Source organism: Ochotona princeps, chromosome 1, assembly GCF_030435755.1.
Source record: "Ochotona princeps isolate mOchPri1 chromosome 1, mOchPri1.hap1, whole genome shotgun sequence".
Classification (NCBI taxonomy): Eukaryota; Metazoa; Chordata; class Mammalia; order Lagomorpha; family Ochotonidae; genus Ochotona; species Ochotona princeps.
Window position 1 is genome coordinate 117,486,179 of NC_080832.1, and position 21,005 is coordinate 117,507,183.

The 21,005-nt window shown below is 46.9% G+C and overlaps 2 protein-coding genes across 4 annotated transcripts; both read left to right on the plus strand.

Moving 5' to 3' along the window:
• The first annotated feature begins 8,119 nt into the window (after positions 1–8,119).
• LOC131480804 (E3 ubiquitin-protein ligase TRIM31-like) lies at positions 8,120–15,749 on the plus strand. 3 transcript variants are annotated; one of them, XM_058666854.1, is made up of 4 exons: positions 8,120–8,769; positions 10,862–10,951; positions 13,617–13,838; positions 15,384–15,749. In XM_058666854.1, exons 1-4 carry the CDS (start codon positions 8,353–8,355, stop codon positions 15,450–15,452), a joined length of 798 nt encoding a protein of 265 aa, XP_058522837.1. In that variant the 5' UTR covers positions 8,120–8,352; the 3' UTR covers positions 15,453–15,749. The 3 variants fall into 3 exon arrangements, with proteins under 3 accessions (XP_058522837.1, XP_058522830.1, XP_058522843.1); XM_058666847.1 differs by lacking the exon at positions 15,384–15,749 and having other exon boundaries at positions 13,617–14,071; XM_058666860.1 differs by lacking the exons at positions 10,862–10,951; positions 15,384–15,749 and having other exon boundaries at positions 13,617–14,073.
• Positions 15,750–19,385: 3,636 nt separating this feature from the next.
• LOC131480808 (E3 ubiquitin-protein ligase TRIM31-like) lies at positions 19,386–20,649 on the plus strand. The gene is made up of 2 exons (XM_058666882.1): positions 19,386–19,425; positions 19,727–20,649. Exon 2 carries the CDS (start codon positions 19,804–19,806, stop codon positions 20,251–20,253), a length of 450 nt encoding a protein of 149 aa, XP_058522865.1. The 5' UTR covers positions 19,386–19,425; positions 19,727–19,803; the 3' UTR covers positions 20,254–20,649.
• Positions 20,650–21,005: the final 356 nt, after the last annotated feature.

Genomic DNA, 21,005 nt, shown 5'->3' on the forward strand with positions numbered 1-21,005 from the left:
CTTTGTTCCCTGTGTCCTGATCTTTTATCAGTGCAGTAGACAAACCTCAATTCCTGATCTCCTTGGAGGAATCATCCACACTAAGTCCATCCACACTAACTCTTAGTTGAAGATTAACCCACTAAGCTAAGGTAGTGGCCAGGACATCAGGCTGGCTTGCAGAACTCTGGATGGCAAGAATCAGAACATAGCCATTAGCCCTGTAGCTAGCGTCCTCCTGCCAGGCTCTATTTAAAGATGTTTCCCAGACCTTTCCATAAAACCCTCAATAACTTTGCTTTCACAACATTTACAGACATGCTGGTTTCCTGTGGTCCACCAATCCCAGGAGGCACTGGGACCCAATAGAGGGTCTGACCATTCACTCCACACCCCCACCTTCAACCTAGGAGGTGGCCATACCCTGCTAGGTTCTCTAGAAGGTCCAAGAAGTGAGCAATAGCTACCTGCCTCCTTGCTCTGGGTTTGAGAAAATTAGCCACTGTCACCTACCACTCTGATGTGAGCAGTTGAATTACTGCCTATATGAGAAATGGGCCCAATTTGGGGGGAGGTATTTTGCAACCATTCCTGCAGCCAGGTTGGGGAGGTATTCTGCTATACCTGTCCCTGTGTGCCTGAGATAAAGCAGACCCCGCTGTCCATGACAGCACTGTCTGTGACAGGACAAGACAGGAAACAACTCAAATGTCCATCAGCAGGCGATGGTTGAAAACTGTGATGAGGAAGCTTCTAGCTGCATTGTGGTTGAGGTGCACCTGCAGGAGGCTGGACAATTTACCCCACACTGCCATTTCTCCTCTATTATCCAGCTGCTGAGCCACCATGACTCTGAATTTACCTCTGTCCACCATCCTTTCCTCTCATTTAAAAACATACTGCGGTGTCAGTTTGGGACCTGCTTGCTTTACTTCCAACCCAGCTTCCTGCTAATGCACTTGTGAAGTCAGTGGAAGACAAGCACAAATCCCTGCCTCCCAGGAGGGAGACCTAGATGTAATCCCTGGCTCCTGCCTTTAACCTGGTCATGGCCCTCACTGTCACAGACACTGGAGAAGTGTTCAGCTGATGGAAAACTGCTGGGATCCGTGTAGTAGTTATGGATCACACGAAGGTGTAAAGAGAACAGCTCCGCTGTTTGGCAGGGCTCAGGGGAACTTCCAGCTGTTTGACAAGGCCTGGCGGATTTCTCTCTGACCACCCTGACGCATTCTCACCCCCTGGTACATGGACACTCAAGCACCCCACTAAGAATTCTGTAATCTATTGAGACATTGTTGCTTGCCCTGTGAGACGGTTTTTGCAACCCATGTGAGCTTGAGAGTTAATGTCGCTGATAGTGTCTTGGTAAGTGGGCCTTTGACAGTTTACACACAGGAGCACAATTAAGCCCATGCCATTTCTGGACACCTTATTGGGTGCTTAGCCATTGCCTCAGGATCTGGCCCAGACATGTAGCGCACCCTCCAGGAAAGGGCTTGATAAATATCCTAAATATTAATGCAAGTAATGGAAGTAAGAGCTGAAACTGCTATGGCAATAAATATACTTACTGTTATCTCAAAGGCTAGCCTGTCTTTGCAGGTTCTTTGGAGCATAGAAAATGTAGCTGTTTTAGCCGCTTTTATAATTTTTTTTTACCAGAGGAATTATAGAGTGATTTTAATAATATCATAGAGATAGGCCTTTGATTATTCTTTGTTTATGAGGTTGTAGAGCCTGTAATTGTGGGGGGGATCTAATATTTGAAACTTTTGTCTTGGATTTTTACATTTTTTTCGCTTGTAACATATTTCTCCCATTAAATGATAGGCAAGTTGTGGGAATAGAAATGTAGTAGGAATGTATTACTGATTAACAGGTAATCACATGTGCCTTGGCTTTGGTGTCCTGGCTGTCACCCAGTGGCTACTACTGAAGAATGAATAATGGCTTGCTTTAAGGAAAATGATTATGGTGGCTTACAGAATTATCTTTAAGAGCACCTGGTTGACCATGAAGCAAAAAATAAAATAATCAAACATCTGTGCATACCCACTTAGTCATGAAATCAAAATAGAACAATCAAACAATTGTGCAAGAGGTTTGTAATGTGTCTGAGTAAATAAAAACGACAGCTTCTTCTTGAGCTGTTACAAGAGGGCACCAAGTGACAATGTCCGTGTCTTTTCTTGTCACTGACTCCACGCACCCTTCTGGAGCTCTGAATTTGGCTGGAGCTGGAGTTGGGCAAATGGCGCCCAACATGAGGGCTCAATGAAGGTAGGTCTTTTTTTCTTGCTCTTTGCGGCGTAGATAGGACTTCACCCAGGGTGCTGCAGGCCCCCTGACAGAAGGTCAGGTTAGGAGGGTGAATAGTCAGAACTTATATTGAGAAGTTTTGTACCCTCTGTGCTTAAAAATGGGCCAAGTTGATTCTAGTGAAAGAAGTTTATATGCTGATACTATTAAGCATAGCTTACAGAAGAAGAGCACTAAAGTTAGCAAGAATCAATTATTAGAATTTTTACAATTTGCACAAAGGGTTATCCCATGGTTTTTTGAGCAGACCACTTTAGACTTACACACGTGGGATCAAGTAGGGAACGACATGGAAATGTTTTAAACACAAGTCTGTGCAGAAGATCAACACCTACCTTGATGGCACATCACAAATACGTCTGCTGATCTAGTCTCTACCACCAAGACATCCCTGTGCAGGATTCATGCTACTTTCCAAAACGGACTGCTGATGAGGAAACTTTCTGTAACTTACAGAGGGACCCTTAGGCTCCCTCCCCCTTTCCCAAAATGGCTCTGTATACACTGTATACACTGTAATTTGTATCAAGTGTATTGTTACTAATTGTTTTAATTGTTCCCTGATGCCTGGTACTTTTGTTATCTTGAGAAAACCCTCATATGCAATGTTACCTGCTGCAGATAATTGCACACAAGCTCTAACTGTGTTCTGACACCAGCAGTCTGTGAACTCAGGATTCCAGACACAATACTCCCTGCTTTTCTGATTAAGTCAAGCTGCTTGTACACTGCCTGCAGCAGTGGGTCTATGGGACAGTGGTGAAGTCACTTCTGGGATATCTGCATCTGTGTGGGACACCCTACTTGGAGTTCCAGCCCTTCCACTTCTAATCAATGTTTCTGGTCACATGCATTCCTGGAAGGCAGCGGGTAATGGCTCAAGTACTCTGGGTCACCCATGTGAGAGACCTGTGCTGAATTCTAAGTTTCCAGATCCAGCCCAGCCTAGGTCAGTGCTGGCTGTTGTGGGCACTTGAGGAGTGAGCCAGAGGATGAAGGCTTCTCTCTCTCTCTCTCTCTCTCTCTCTCTCTCTCTCTCTCTCTCTCTCCCTTACAAATGAAAAACTAAAATATAAGGACCCAGCATGGTAGCCTAGTGGCTAAAGTCATATGGGTGCCAGTTTGTATCCCGGCAGTCCCACTTCCCATCCAGCTCCCTGCTGTGGCCTAGAAAAGCAGTCAAGGACAGCCCAAAGCCTTGGGACCCTGTACCTGCAAAGGAGACCTGGAAGAGGCTCCTGGCTCCTGGCTTCAGATTTGCCCAGCTCCAGCCATTGCAGCCACTTGGGGAGTGAATCAACAAGAGGAAGATCTTCCTCTAGGTCTCTCCTCTTCTCTGTATATTTGACTTTCCAATAAAAAATAAAATAAATCTTAAAAAAAACCTAAAATATAAGAAAGAATTTAGAAGGGGAATGATCAGATCTTTATCCTGGCTCTGAGGCTCAGCCATCTGAGCTTTAACAAGGCCTTCAGGCCATCTGACACATCCTTGGTCTCCCTGATATAGCTAGAGATAATTTCTCACAGGAGAGACTCAGAAGAAATCTACAAGTCAGGGTCATAGACAGGAGGATGTCTGCAGACAGGGAGACCTGATGTGACAGAGTGGTGGGGAGGAAGGCACCCTCCTAAAAGCATTCAAATTTCCATTTTTTACATCACCATGCTCATCAAAGGAGACCTGAATAAAAGTTAAATTCTGTCTCCAGGGAGCAGCAGTTTGGGTGAGTACAGGTGACAAAACACTGCTTTAATTCAGCCTTAAAGCATTCAGAGAGGCTTGAAAGTGAAACATTTCCAAAAGCCTTTGGCTTCCAACAGTTGCTATGACTAGGGTAGTCACGTAATTAATCATCCAAAGGGCACACTTTGAGAAAGGAATGTAATAGTGTTAATAATTAAACCAGGAGAAAGAAAGGAAGCCAGGTAGAATGTATGGCCGGGTGTCGATGATCATAAAATCATTCACCACACCTGTTTGACCTAGGATATGCATCAGATAAAAATCATCCGCGTGCTGCTTGTTTTAATTCAGAACAAAATCTTCAGGGGAAAGCAAGTCAGGAATCAGGGTCATTACACTCTTGGTCATGTGCTTCCATTGCTCTGGCACTTTGATGCTCAGCTTTCCCAGGACAGAAAGCTCGTGGCTAACTTTAAGCAGTATCCTAGGATGACCATAACCACATCCTTACAATCATGTATGTTTGAACACAGTCACTAACTGTGATAGACATAGGAAAGCAGTAGACACAAGGTGTGGTGCTGAAATGATACCCCAGCGGCATTCAGAGAACCACAGTCCAAACTAACAGCAGCCAGAACTCCTGCAGCAACAAGGTGGGAACAGATTTTCACTGAAAGCTCAGGCGGTGAACCCAAAGAACTGCCCGTCTTGCTGGTCTGTTTGATTTGACCAGGAGCAGAGACAGAGCAACAGGTGCCGGACAGACAGTGCAGGAACAGGGTGGATTTCACAGCCCAGTCTGTCCCCTAGAGCCAAATTGGGCGCCATTTTGTACTGTGGAAAAACTTTAAGACTGCAGGGACAATAGTGAGCTGCACATGCACTGAGCTTGGTGAGAACTCACTGAGCTCAGTGCATTGCACTGCTCCCACAGGAAAATAATACTAACTTCAGCATTATATGAATCAAAATAGGTCCATGTGGCCCTCAGACATAATAGCCAACAGCTTCTGACAAGATCAGCACCACCAACAACCTAGCTATATAGGACACCTGGTGTCTCCCTAATCCTGGGACCTGCTCCAACTGGAAGTGGGAGAAAAGTTGTACAGACATGGTGCAGCTTCAGCATGGTATCACAGGAGGTCAAGTCTGGTGAGCCAGGAGTTGGGGCTACGGAGATCATGGTGAAAGTCTAACATAGAAACCCAGACCTGGAACTCAGTGGAGGCAGTGACACAACTGACTGTAAACAAAGAGCTGTGTAACAATCACAATAAGTAAAATCAAACTGTAGACCTATGGGTGACACAGCTTAGAAACCTGGCCCAAGGAGAAGAATCTGATAACCAGAAATATAATGACCAAGAGCAAAAGAAGAGACAGAGGCACAATGAGTATTACTGAAGACTCCCCTACAAGGGGCAAAAGCCTTTGCCAACCTCAGAGTTAACTGAGGAAGACATTGAGAAAATGGGGGATACAGAATTCAAAACACTTCTCATAAAGCTTACCAACAATGAGAAGCATGTAATACAGGAGTTTGAGAAATTTAAGGAACATGTCACGCAGGAAATGAATCATGTGAAAGCTGATACATCAGAAATGAATATTGTGGAGCAAATTAAAGGGCAGTGGAGAGTCTCCAAAATAGAATGAAGCAAGCAGAAGAAAGAATCTGAAAATTAGAAGATATTTCCTGTTATTATGGGGAAACAAACAAAAAGCTTGGAGCAGAGCTGGATCAGGCCCAAAAAAAGGTATTCAAGAATTGAAAGACACTATTAAAAGGCCAAATATAAAAGTTATGGGAGTCCCAGAAGGTGGAGAAAGAGAAACCGACTTTACAAATATGTTTAGTAAAATAATAAGGGAAAATTTCCCTAATCTAGAGAAAGAATTGGGAAACAACATCCAGGAAGGGCACAGAACTCCTAACAGGATTTCCCGAAAGCAATCTTTATGACGACACATGATCATCAAGCTCTCTTCAATTGAGCATAAAAAAAAGATTCTTAAATATGCACATGAAAAAGATCAACTGACGTTAAAAAATGTCAATTAAACTCATAGCAGACATCTCTAAGGAAACTCTACAGGCCAGAAGAAAATGGAGTGGCATATTCCAGATTCTAAAAGCAAAAAATTGTTGGCGCAGAATAACATACCCAGCAAAACTTTTCTTTGTCTTTGACAATGAAAAAAACTGTTGCACAGTAAAGAAATTTAAAAGAATATGTCTTTTCTAAATCTGCCCTACAAATGATACTTCAAGATGTTCTCTTGATAAAGAGGAGGAATAGCACCCAACAAAACCAAAGGCAATTGTGAAGAACATCCCAGTAAAATAACAACAGAAGACTAAACCAATGAACAATCCATTCCTAAAATGACAGGACCACATTACTACCCATTCATATTAACGCTGAATGCAAATGCCTTAAACTCATCAATCACATGTCATAGATTAGCAGACTGGATTTTTTAAAAAAAACTTTATTTGTTGCCTATAGAAGACATCTCACCAACAAAGATCAGCAGAAACTGTATCTCAAGGATTTAAAATTTTTTAAGTTTCATCTCTTCAAACAGATTATGCAGTAGCATCATTTTCTTCAAGAAGTTTCTTGATTTTCTTTCTTATTTCTTCAGTGACACATTAGTCACTCAGTAGCATGTTACTCACCTCCATGGCATTGTTAATTTCTTTTTTCTGTTGTTGGTTTTGTTTTGTTGTTTTTCATTTAAGGGGATATATAGTAACTGTAATGGAGACTATCATATCTAGTAGCAAACAGTGTGTTATTTAACTTCATGGCATTGTAAATTTCTATTTTTCTTTCTATTTTTGATTTTGTGCTGTGGTTTTTCATTTAAGGGGATGTGTAGTAACTGAGTAATGGAAACTATCATATCCAGATGTGCAGATATAATGCAGTATGCATCTGTACTTCCAGACAAAGATGGACTTACAATGAAACTGCTTACTATATCTTGACAATAGCATGCTGGAGTCTCTACCATTGTCCATGCCCGCAATGATGGACATATGTCTGTTTATGAAGAACTACACTATAGTAATGACATACAGAAATTCAGTGAGCGAGAAGGGATTGGGAATAGAATAAGGAAAATCCCAGGGCCTATGGAACTGTATCATAAAATGATAATAATAATGATGATGATGGTGATAAAAATATGAAATAAAAAAACAGAGTCTCTATGAAGAAGGAAGAAACATAGAAGAATCATAACACACAGCAAAGATTGAAGACACACGAGGGAAGTTCCACAGAAGACACATGGCTACAGCTGGTGTGCTTCAGGACGAGCTCCACCAGGATCAAGAGCAATGTGGAAAACAGAATGATCTCCAGAAAGGAAGTCCCTGGAGTCAGTGTGGTGGAGTAACAAGTTAAGCTTCTGCCTACAGCACTAGCATCCCATGTGGGTGGAAGTTTGTGTTCTGGTGCTACACTTCTGATCCAGCTCTCTGCTGATGTTCCTGGGAAGGTGGTGGAGGATGGCCCGGGTGCTTGTGCCTGTGCACCTATATGGGAGACCCAGAGGAAGCTCCTGGCTCCAGGCTATGGACTGGCTCAGCACTGGCCATTGTGTTCATCTGGGGGTGGTGAAGCAGCAGAAGAAAGATCTCCTTCTCTCTTAGTGTCTCCCTCTCTGTGTTGCTGTCTCAAAGATAAAGAAAATAAGTCTTAAAACACAACAAAAATAGAAGCAGAAAGGAAGTTCCTTGTGTCTTCTGCTTGACTGGGAATGCCTCAAGAGAGGAATGGTACAAGGTAGCGATTATATCTTCCACATTCTCACAAAATTCTTCAAATAGAGAAGCTACATTACCTGCAGTAGATCTAATTTCCCTCCTCTTCCCTTGTCTCTCTCTCTTTCTCTCTCTGTCTTGGTTTGGTTCCGCCTGCCTGTGACCTTGCCGGAGATGCCTGCCAGCCCTTCCACTCCCTTCCTAATGCTTCTTGGAGGTCTTTTATAACTGGACTTTGGTGCCCTTGCCCTTCTGATCCAATCATGTGCCTTATACACAACCAGTCCAAAGTTCAAGATCATTTACTCCATGAATAATCAGCAAACATACTTACTTAGTAGCCATTTGTTCCCAAGCAGTAAAGAAGAGGATTGTCCGATTCCCCTTCCAGAATGCTCGCTGGATTGAAATCCTTACTCCTTTGGATCAGCTTTTCCCCCTCTTCTTTTCCTCCTGCCTTGCTCCAGTGGCTGACTGACAGACTCTGACTTCTACCTGCTCTTTTTCCTTCTCCCTTCCCACAGCAGTGCCCACTGCCAACTTGCTGATTCCTGAAGGTGTGGGTCAGCCTGAATGCTCTGTCATGGCCAGCCACTGGTTTTCCACTGACCTTCAGCAGGAAGTGAGCTGCCCCATCTGCCTGGACATTCTGCAGGACCCTGTCACCATTGACTGTGGGCACAACTTCTGCCATGGTTGCATCACTCAGCTTAGGAAAACTTCTGAAAATTTCCTCCAATGTCCCATCTGCAAAAGTTCCATGAGAAAGGACACATTCTCACCCAATTGGCTGTTGGGGAATCTGGTGGAGAGAATCCAAGCTATAAACTTCTCTGAGAGGTGGTCAGAAGAGGAGGAGCTGAGATGTCCAAAGCATGGAGAGAAGCTGCACTACTTCTGTGAGGAGGATGGGGAACTTCTCTGTGTGGTGTGTCATGACTCCAAGGACCACAAATCCCATAACACCAGAGTGATAGAAGAAGCTGCCCAGCATCACCAGGTAGGCACTGGAGCTCCCCTTTACTGACAGGAGTTCAGTGGAGACCTTAATGTTGTTCCCTCCTTCTTGTGGGTTTGTTCTCTATTGCTCCTACAGGTTACACTTAACCAGGCCTAAGAGCTCAAGTTTATACTCTGAGGAACTGCTGTCTGTGTCAATCAGGGAATAATGAAAGGTGGAAAATAAGGCTTTTTAAAAAGATTTATTTATTTATTTATTTATTTATTTATTTGAAAGGTGGGTTGACAGAGAGATGGAGAAACAGAGAGAAAAAGATCTTTCATAGATTGGTTTAATCCCCAAATTGCTGCACCGGCCCTATATGAGCCAAACTGAAGCCAGGAACAAGGAACTTCTTCTGGGTCTCCCACATGGGTGCAGGGTCCCAAAGCTTTGGGCCACCTTTTGCTGCTTTCCCAGACCACAAGCAGGGTGCTAGATGGGAATGAAATAGTCAGGACATAAATTGGTACCCATATGGAATCCTGGAGCTTACAAGGGGAGAATTAGCTAATAGGCCAGTATGTCAGTCCCCCACAGATTTTTTTAAAAAAGATTTATTTATTTTTATTTGAAAGGTAGACTTACAGAGAAGGAGAGCAAGATCTTCTGCCCAATGGTTCACTGCTCAAATGGCTGCAATTGCTAGAGCTGAGCCAATCCTACGCCAGGAGCCAGGAGCCTCTTCTGGGTCTACCAAATGGGTGCATGGTCCCAAGGACTTAGGCCATCCTCTTCTGCTTTCCCAGGCCATAAACAGAAAAGTGGATCAGCAGTGGAGCAACCGAGATTTGAACCAGAACCCATATGAAATGTCAGAACTTCAAGGGGGAGGATTAACCTGTTAACCATGTGCTGACCCCAAGACATAGGAATTTGATTTAGAAGATGTGGACTCTACATTGGGGTCTCTAAGATGTCATCATATCAGATACAATTTGACATCAAGAAACAGCCTCCCTCTTTCCACCCTAATTGTCCTCAGCGGACACAGGAAAAAAAAAAAAAAGAAGAGTGAAACATTTGTCCCACTCACCTTCTTCAATACCTTGACCCTCCCCACCTTAATAGGAAATACACATAGACATCTCTCTCAACTGTGTATGCAATATTAAAAATAGAATTAAATATAAAATTTTAAAAGAGAGATGTGTGGAGCGGCTTTAGCCTAGCAGCTAAAATCATGACCTTGCATGCACCAGGATCCAATATATGTGCCAGTTTGTATCTTGGAAGCCCCCCTTCACATCCAGCTCCCTGTTGTGGCCTGGGATAGTGGTCAAAGACAGTCCAAAACCTTGGGACCCTGAGCCCACCTGGGAGACCCAGAAGAGACTCCAGGATCCTGACTTTAGATCGACTCAGCTGTGGCTATTGCAGCCATTTGGGGAGTGAATCAATGGATGGAAGATCTTACTCTCTGTCTCTCTTCCTCTCTGTGTGTCTGACTTTCCAATAAAAAAATAAAAATAAATCTTTTTTAAAAAAAGAGAGGTGTGCCTCAAATCCAGACTTTGAGTTGTTCGTGTGACTTTCAAAGAATCCCTTGGGTTCTCTGAGCCTCAGATGCCTAGGCTGTCAAATCAAACTTTTATCCTCAAGAAAAATGTTTATTTATTTCAAAGGCAGAGTTAGAAAGAGAGGATATTCCATGTTCACACCCCAAAATTGCTGAAACAGTCCCCAGAGCTGAGCCAGTCCCAAGCTGAGGGCCAAGAGCTTCTTTCTGGTCTCACATGGGTGCAGGGAACCAAACTCTTGAGCCATCCTTCACTGGTTTCCAAGGTCAATATCATTAGCAGCCGACCCCAAACCTACCTCTTCAAAATGTTGGTAAAACAGGTGATGGAAAGTTGTGGGAGTTATTTGACAGTCCTGAAGCACCATCCAAACATTACTCAAAAATAGTTATAGTGGCTCTTTTAGGTCACCTAGGTTCTGATTTCTTCCTTCTTGAGAAAGCAGTGTGGATGAACATTGTCTCCAAGAACTCCCTTGAGCCTCTCATGTGCTTTCTGGAGACACTCAGAGGTTTTTATGCAGCTAAGGAAAATCCAGGTAGAGCCTTGTATGAAGGTTCCTCTCCCCACAGGAGCAGATCCAGTTACATATGGGGGTCTTGCAGCAAAAGAAGCAGTTATACTCAAATGATCAAGATGAAGAAAAGATCTCTACCTTCGTGGTAAGGGAAAACTCCATCCTGTATTGCTTTGGTTTTGGTGTGTGATGGCCAGCAATGATCCATGCTAACTAGTCCATCTCAAGTATCCCATGTGGGCTGGCACATCTGTCTAACCCAGAAAGGTCTCCCCTCTAAAATACCAGGTCTCAATCCCCTTGCTTACCTGCAAGTACAGTGGCCTTGTTGTTGGGAGTCCTTTAGGAATCATTCAGATGTGCACGAGATCTGGCACTGGGAGAGGTTCTGATGGAGGAGCTTGGGGAACTCCTCTGTCAGGACACAGTCCTTGCAGGTAAGCACAAGAACCAAGACAGGGAGCAGCCCACATTAGCTCAGGGAGTGGTACCCACTAGCATACATTTGGCTCAGATCAGGGGCCAGCAAAGCTGGGCCAGTTCATACCACTTGCTGGCAAATCCAAGAACAGGATGGGGTGTGGAACATGCTGGATTGGGCCACAATACCAGCCAATCCACATTAGGGCCTGGATTGAGGGCTGGCTTGACTGGGCTAGGCTGTAGCCCCCACCAATGAGAGCTGAAATTGGGGTTGGGCTGGGCCTGGCTAGGCTACAGCACCCACTAGCAAATGCCAAGTATAGGTGGGCCATACCAGATTGGGACACAGCACCCAACCAGCACACATGAGACCCAGGGCATGGAGGTGAGTGTTGTAGCAGGGGGATGTGGGGGACCTCCCTGCTGGACCACTACTTCCATTGGTGATCATGACAGCTGAGATTGGGGGCAGATCAGGTCAGGCAAGGCTATAACACCTGTTGGTATGCATGTGAGCTGGATCAGGGGAAAACCAGGATGGGCTAACTATGCCTTCTGGTGTATGCAGAAGCCATATTAGGTGTGGGTTGGTTGGGCTTTGCCATAGCATCAGCTGGCAGATGCTGGTATGGGGGGAAAATTCTATCAAGCTATAAAGCAGAACTACCTAGAGAGTGCAAGATGTGGGAGTGGGTCCAGTAGGGAAACAGTGGGCACATCCCTCTTGGGTTGCCACACACCAACTGGTCAGCATGAGAACCAGCTAGGAGCAGGCATGGCTAAACAGAGAGTGGCGCCCACTGGCATGTGTGTGGGTTGAATAGTGGGGCTGGTTGGGATGAATTAGGCTTCAATGCCCATTGACATGTATGAGAGCTGAATGGGATGTGGAACAGACTGGACCAGACTGCTGTACATACTGGCAAGTACAAGAAACAGTATAGGGTGCAGGCCTGGTAGGAGTTATTGCAGGTTACTCCAACTAGGCTGCAGCTGCCACTGGTTTGTATGAATGTCAAGTGTGTGTTGGGCAGGATTGGGCTGGGCTGCAACACCCATTGGTTTGCCTAGAAAACAGGGCTGGAGACAGAAATGACCCTAAATTGCAACTACACATGTATGCATAGCTGATTTGGGCAACGGACTGTGCCAGACCCAGTATTGGCATGCACACACAGGAATTAGGTCTGGGACCACTTCAGATGGGGTACCTTTGGGGATCCCTCCAACTGAACTGCTGATCTCAAAACCCCAACCATGAAGAGAAGTACAGATTCTATGGTCTGACCGTGGAGTGCATGTGTCAGAGCTGAGCCTCTTCAATGACTTAGCTGGAGCAGTGAACAAGTGTATCCAGATGAACAATGAGGATATGGCAGTATATTGGAGCCTGCAGAGGTTGCTTGCTACCATAACAGAGGACAGAAAACAGAACAAATTAATTAACTGCCCCAGCTAAGCATTCACAGTGAATGGGTAAACAGAGACACTGCATCAGAAGCAGAGCAGCCAGTACTTGCACCAGAACTCAAACACGAGCTTAATGTCTGAATGTGCTGCACCACACACTGACATGGGAAGTGCCTTTAAATGTGTGTCTCAGGGCCAGCATTATGGTGCAGTGGGTTTATTCACCTGCTTTGACACCAACATCTCATATGAGTACTGGTTTGTGATCTAGATGCTCTATTTCCAATCCAGGGCCCTGCCTACGTATCTAGGAAAGCAACAGAATTTGGCCCAAGTATGTGGGCTCCTGCACCTGTGTGGGAGATTTGGGTGGGGTTCCTGGAAGCTGGTTTCAGCCTGGCCTAGCTCAGGCTATTTGGGCATTTGGGGAGTGAACAAGTAGACAGATAGACATCTCTGTGTGTATGTGTGTGCCATTCAATTAAATGAACAAATCTTGTTAAGAAAAATAAGTTTGGGCCTGGCATGGTGGCCTAGTGACTAAAGTACTCACCTTGAATGCATAGGGATCCCATTTGGGCGCCGGTTCTAATTCAGGTGGCCGCTCTTCCCATCCAGCTCCCAGCTTGTGGCCTGGGAAAGCAGTTGAGGATGGCCCAGAGCCTTGAGACCCTGCACCTGCATGGGATACCTGGAAGAAGTTCCTGGCTCCTAGCTTCAATCGACTCAGCTCTGGCCATTGCGGTCTCATGGGGAGTGAATTATCAAACTAAAGATCTTTCTGTCTGTCTCTCCTCCTCTCTGTATACCTGACTTTGCAATTTAAAAAAAGAAAATAAAAAGTCACCTTTTCTCAAGTCTGTTCCCTGTTCTACATTGGTACTCAGTATAACCAAATACAAAAGTTAAAATGGAGTAGCATGGTGGAAGGACAGTGGGGCCAATCTTTTCTCTGTGTCCCTGTACCTCACCCCAAGGCCCAGGTGAAGTTTGAGAAACAACGGATCCAGACAGAATTCAAGCACCTGCAACAGGTACTAGAGGAGGAGAAGAACGTCCTCCTGTCAAGCATCGAGTGGCTGGAAAAAGAGGGCATCAAGGAATGTGAAAACTACAGTGCTGTCACCCAGGCACAGTTCAGCTCACTCAAGGATTCCCTGACGTCCAAGCAGCAGATGCCACCCAGACAGCTGCCGCAGGTGAGTCCCTGTGGGGCAGAATCACCACACGGCAAAGCCCAGCCTGGTGTCTGGCCTAGCACCCAGCACCTGTCAGAATCCCCGAGTCTGCCCGAGCCACCCTGCCTCTAGGGCAACACCAATCCAGGAGAATGAGTCAAAGTGGTAACGTGTCATTTGAAACAACAATGCATGTGTGATGTAGAAATATGTGAACCACATATGCAATTTAGAAATACAATATGAGTTACTGCCCCGTATAATCTAGAAATGTAATGTAAGCCACATGTGTAATTTAGAAATATATTGCAAGCCTGATATGAAAAGCTTCAGCACATTTGAGGGCAAGTGTTTGGTACAGTGGTTAATATGTCACTTGGGGCATCCACCTTCCCTGTGGCTGTACCTGGTCAGAGTCCTACCTCCACTCCCCACCCAGCTTCCTGCTAATGTGGGCCCTGAGAGGAAGCAGGTGATGTGGCAGGTCCTGGGATCCAGTAACCCATGTGGGAGACGTGAGCAGTGTTCCAGGCTCCTGACTGCTACCTGGCTCAGGCCTGGCTGTGTGAGCCTTTAGGGAGTGAACCATCAGGTGGAGAATCTCTCTGTCTGTCTCTCTGCCTTTCAGATAGATGGAAATTATATTTTACATTTTTATGGGACTGGTGCTGTGGCTTAGTGGATTAAGAAACTGCCAGCACTCATATTCATACAAGTGCTGGTTAGAGTCCCAGCTGCTTCAATTCTTCTAATCTATCTCTCTGCTAATATGCCCAGGAAAGCAGCAGAGGATGATCAAAGCCTGGAGACCTGCACCCATGTGGGAGATGAGAAGAGGCTCCTGGTTTAGGATTGGCTCAGCTCTGACTGTTGCGGTCAATTGGGGAGTGAATGAGCAGATGGAAGATCTTTCCTTCTGTCTAGCCTTCTCTTTAAAAATCTGCCTTTCCAATAAAAGTAAATCTTTTTTAAATGCATTTGATGAAGAAATTATAAATGAACACAAAGTCCAATTTTTAAAAGGATTTATTCATTTACTACACAGGCAGAGTTACACAGAGAGAGGGAAAGATAAGCAGAGAGAGAGAGAGAGAGAGAGAGAGAGATCCACCATTACTGGTTCATTCCCCAAATGGTCACAGTGACCTGGACAGTGCCAGGCAAAAGCCAGGAGCTTCCGCATTTTTCGAACCATCATGCTAGTTGGAGTGTCTATTCGTCTCTTAAAAGAAAGTTCATGCAAACTCACTCCAATCTTTCTCCTGTCCCAAGGAGAAGGCTCTCAGCCAAAGTATCAGGCAAAGTTCATCTGCAAAATGTCACTCTTTTTCTGCCCATCAATGGTTCTTCTTAATGTCCAACTACATTTTCACTTAGTGCCATATCAGCACTTTTTTGAGGAGTCCACATGGTGAGTGAGAACGAGAGAGAGAGAGAGAGAGAGAGAATTTCAGACATGTTCTCACTCCACCGGCTCTGCCCACACCCACTTGCCTCCTCGGCTCCTCCCTGGCCACTAAGGGTCAGCCAAGTGCTCAGACCATGCTGTTTGTCTTTCTCTTCCAGGACATCAAAGGCACCTTGCACAGGTATGAGGGCCATCCCACATGCATGTTGCCCCTGAATCATTGCTAAGTTCTGTTCCCAACATAGCTTCAGATACCCTCAACATTCCCCATTCACCAACACCCACACTCATAGTTTGCAGTCAGAGGTTTAGGTTGCAGAGAAGATCTGAGCTGAGCAAACGAGTTGGCTAGGAGAGTCCTGAGCTGTTCTCCCCATCTCTCAGTGCCTCCTGCAGGCCCCCTGCTCAGCTGGATGCCTCCTGGTCCTCTCTCCCTGCCCCACTGCTTTTCTCCTCTCCCCTTCACTTCCAAGTCTCCTTGGGCAGCTTCTCACTGCAGCCCCATCAGTAGTGCCCACCTGCTGACTGGATGTGCTCACTAGCCCTTGATGCTCACGGCCACTCCCGTGACTCCATCCCCACAGGGCTGGATCCAGCGCACCAGCCTCTCTCCCTTGCCTCCCCATGCAGCTCTGCCTTGTCCTCCTAGGAATGGAGAGGTTCAGTTTCAGTTTCACAGCACAACCCCAATTCCTCTGGGCCTGCAGAAACAACTGAATAAAGCCAAGTTCAGACATGACTTCATCATCAGGAGCCTGAAGGAATGTGGAGGTAAGGAAGAGGCTGAGGGGCCTCTGTTCCCCCTGGAGGATTCTCTCCTGTCCACGGCCATCACTGTACCCTTCCATGGGTGTGTCTCACTCAGGCATTTCTCCCATGCTCTGTTTCACATGATATGTGTTTGTACCCACTGCCCTCATTCTTCTGACAACCACAAAGGGGGCCTGGCCTTCAGCTCCATGTAGCTCTGAAGCCTATGTCTGTAGGGAGGAGGTAGAACCTTGCCTTCCCAGGGGATGCCAGCATCAAAAGGGGCCATTTAACTCGCTGCATCACAATGTCAACTTCTCCATTTAGTTTTTAATGTAACCACTGGAAGAAACATTGGTCCCAACACAATGGCTCAATGGTTAAATCCTCACCTTGTAACCACCAGGATTTTATATGGTGCCAGCTCATGTTATGGCTCCCCCACATCCCATCCAACTGGCTACTTGTGGCCTGGGAAAGAGGCTAAGGATGGCCCAAAACTTGGGACTCTACACCCATGTGGATAACCTGGAAGAACTTCCTCGCGTCAGATTGAATCAGCTCAGCCCCAGCTGTTGCGGCTATCTGAGGACTGAACCAGCAGACGCAAGATCTTTCTCTCTGTTTCTCCTTCTCTCCATAAATCTGATCTGTCTTTCCAATAAAAATATATCTTTTTTTTTTTTAAAAAAAGGACTTTTTAATTTGAGTTTCAGAGAGAGGAAGAGATTGAGAGACAAAGAGAGATCTTCCATCAACTGGTTCACTCCCTAGATGGTCACAATGGCCAGGGCTGGTCAGGTCTGAGTCAGGATTTTTCCATGTGGGTGACAGTGGTCCAGACAATTAGACCATCTTCTGCTGATTTCCCATGTGTTTTTCAGGGAGCTAGATTAGAAATGGAGCAGCAGAAGTGAGTGTCCAATAGATACGCACCCAAATGGTGTGCTGACATGACAGGTGTCAGCTTTCTCTGCACGCCACAACACTGGCCCCACCACTGCAAAAGTTAAACTTGATGTAGTATGCTTAAATGTTCATGAAAATGTGTCCAGAAAAAAAACTGCCCATGACCTTCAAAAACTGTTGCACTATAATAAATCAATTTTTTAAAAATTATTGTTTAAAATTCAGAGAAGAGAGTGTGTGTGTGAGTGTGTGTGTGTATGTGTGTGTGTGTTCCATCCACTCAATTCACTTCTCAAATGTCTACAACATCCAGGGCTGGGCCAGGAAAAAGCCAGAAGTCAAGAATTCATTCTTAGTCTGCCCTGTGTGTAGCAGAAGCCCAAACCTTTGCACCATCACCTGGGCCTCCCAGGGTGCCCCTTAGCAGGAAGCTGGACTTGGAACAGAGCTGGGCATCAAGTGTCCTAAGCAGCATGTTAAACACTGCACCCAAAGCTCACCCAAATGTGTCTTTCAGTTCCATTCTTCCATGATTTGCAAAAAGAGCGGCAGAGACAGAGAGAGATCATCCATCCACTGGTTAAATCCCCAAAGGGCCGCAACAGATGGGACTGGGCTGCTCTGAAGCAGGGAGCTTCTTTCTGTGTCTCCCCTGTGGGTGCAGGGGCCCAAGCTTTGAGCCATCTTCTGCTGCTTCCCCAGGCCATTATCAGAAAGGTGGATTAGAAGCACAGTAGCCAGGAAACGATCTGGTGCCCATGTGGATTCCCCTGAACTGCAGGTGGAGGATTAGCCTATTATGCCATCATGCCAGTCCCATGAATTTGTTTTATTTTTATAATTTTTCTTTTATATTTCAGATGATGTTTGTATAGTCAATCAGGGTGGGAAGGATTTAGAGTTAGAGAGAAATGGGTGTGATCATTGTTTCTAAACTTTTTATTGAATCCCCATGAATTCTTAAGTCCCCCGAAATGAGGTCTCCTCAGATGTCCACTGCGCAGTGCTGGGCTGTGTGGACACCTCAAGGAGCAGGGCAGCAAGGCTGGGAGTCTCGCAAGCACTGACAACATGAGAGACAGCTCCAGCTCACCACTCCCAGGGGTCTCATGGTGCGACCCCGATTCCTTGCTCAACTTCACTGGCCTCTCATGCCTTCTGTTCCCTATGCCCAGATCAACTCCAGGCTGCCAGGAAAAAATACCAAGCCAAGTTCCTCCAAGACATGAGGACAACCTGCAGGCAGTGTGGTAAGTGGGAGTGCGGGGTTGATTCCTGCCACTGGGGGAGAGTGAGACCCCCAAAGGGGAAAAGACAGAATTCTTCCACAAAGGGAGAAGAATAGGCCTAGGGGGATGTCTTATTCTTTTAACCCATGAAACTCACAGTCACTCAAAAAATATTCCAAAGTAATCAAAAATCATCAACTGATATCTTCCCTGCTCAAAGCTAGGGAAGTTAAGAAATGGCTCTAGATGTGCTGAACACCGGAGCTTCTCTGCTGTGTTAGCAGCCCTGCTGGGCAGTCCCCATGCTCCTGGGCAAGGTCTCCATTGGGAGGGACAATGACTGGGCACTCCACTTCCAAAGGAACTCAGTGTTCTCAGTCCTAATAACACAGGCCAGCAGGGACCCCCCTGTCCTTCTGAGTTTGAGAACAACTGAAAGGTGTTTACACTTCCATTGGGGGCAGTGATGGTGCCCCCTGGGAGTCACTGGCTGCCTTTATCCTGATGTTCACAGTAAGCAGGCATTGCCTTTGAGTAGCTAGCAGCCTCTGAGTTTAAGGATGAAAGCTGGCTTTCCCTCTCAACTCCTTTGGTGCCTGCTTGAGAAAAATAATCCTAAGGAGGACAAAAGCTCACAGCCTGAGCCAGCGACCCCAGGTAGCAGGCTGGTCGTGCACACAGGAGTCTGCCTGTGGGGCTGGAGAGGGATACAAAGCCGGTGGGTGTTCCAAGGTGGACACAGCCTGCGGAGGGAGCTGGGGACGGGTGTCCTCGCCCTCACCACAGCTGCTGGGACCCAATTCTCAGGTTCTCTGTTCCACCTGAGCTGGAGAGAAATGGGAAAGAACAGAAAACCGGGATGAGAGGCTGAGAGAGGTTAGTGGAGGAGGGGACGCTGTGGCATCCACAGGCCTTGAAGAGGTGTCCGGTGGCACGGGTGGTGTGGGCAGACCAGAGGTGCAGTGTGTGTTGTGGGAGGACAAGCCCCCCTCTGTCCCTGCCCACTTTCCAGTAACTGAGAGTTGATATCCCTGGAGTGAGCTCCTTGAGTTTGTACGGGTGGTGGGGGATTCCTGCCCTCTTGCTCCCACCAGCCTGGCTCTTCTTTCCTGCTCTGTCAAAGGTGACCCAACAGCGAACCCCCCAGCTCAATTCCAACCCCAATCGGGAGCTAGGTTCAAAGTAACAGAATCAGGATTAGAATTGAGCCTGGCACCAGGTGGAGTTCCCAGAAACGACGCCGAGGTGGACACCGTGGGCACCTGTACCTGTACAACTCTCTCGAGCTCCAGGGGGCTCCATCGGGTGCTGAGTGAGTGGCTGGTGCTATCGGGGGGACCAACTTGAGGGGAGCTAAGGGAAGGATCTGAGATCCTAGGATACCGGGGTAGCTGTGGGGGCATGACTCCCAGGAAGCAACAATCACGCCAGCCTTCCAGCCATCGCCTGTCCTGTGGCGCCCTCTAGTGGACACACGAGGTCCCTGCAGCTGCGTCCACTCCCCTTCACTCCTTCAGAGTGAAGTCCACGCAGGCCTACCTACTCACAGATCTCAGAACCCGTCCCCATGGACATGACCGGGGCTGCACCTCTTTTCCCTTCTCTTCCCACAGCCCCTGTGATCTTTGACGGGGACTCGGCCCATCCTGCCCTCAGCCTTTCCCGGGATCTGAAAACGGTGATAGCGGACATGATCCCTCAGGACTGCATAGAGGATCCGGGGGAGCCGCAGCGCTTCTTCCCGTCCCGTTGCGTGCTGGGCTCTCCGGGCTTCTCCACCGGCCGCCACACCTGGGAGGTGGAGCGCAGTGGACCCAGGGGTGGACAGTGCATCCTGGGCGTGGCGTGGGAGCAGGCCCCTCGACAGGGCAGCCTGACCCTGGAGCCTGCCAGAGGCTTCTGGGTGCTGCGCTTTGCCAGATTCAAGTGCCAGGCGCTCACTGGAAGCAACACGTGGGAGGACCTCCCGGTCTGCCCCAGGAGAGTGGGCGTCTGCGTGGATCTCCAGGAAAAGGAAGTCAGTTTCTATGACCCTGATACCAACAACCACATCTACACTTTCCAGGCCTCCTTCCAGGGCAAGATCTTCCCTTTCTTCAGGCTGCTGTTCTCTGGTACCCAGATCACCCTGAACCCCTAGTCATGCTCCCTGGTCATCCTCTGCGACTCTTTGAGGCCACTCCATCGCTGGGTGGTGGGATTCATACCAGGTTTCCAAGAGATCCGGGTCTGTGCATTTAACTCCACTTTATGTGTTTCTCTTAAGGATTTATGTATTTTTATTGGAAAAGTAGATTTTACAGAAAGAAGAGACAGCAAGAGAAAGATCTCCCAACCACTGGTTCACTCCCCAAGTCGTAACTGAGCTGAGCTGAACAAAAGCCAGGAGCCAGGAGCTTCTGTCAGAGTCCCATGTGTGTAGACAGGGCCAGGACTTGGGTCACCATCCACTGCTTTCCCAGGCCAGCAGAGAGATGAATTGGAAATGAGCAGACGAGAAATGAACAAGCAACAATAAAGATGCTAGCACTTACACGCAGAGATTAGCCAATGGAGCCATTGCATTTGCCACAGTGACCCCACTTTAAAGGTGCTCCCAGTCCCCCCTCCGATCCTTGTCCTCATTCCTGGTACATTTTCCTCAGCTCTAGGCTCTCTTTCCCTGGGCTAGCAGGTCCTCTGCTTCACCGAGGTTATCCCAAATCCACTCTTCATTGAAGATTAACCCACTAAGGGAAAGCAGTGGCCAGGGTGTCAGGCCGGCCCACAGAACTCCGGATGGCAACATTCAGAATGTAGTCATCAACCCTGGAGCCATCGTCCTCCCACCAGGCTCTGCTTTGAGATGTCTCACAGGACCTTCCACAAAACCCTCAATAACAACCAGCCTAC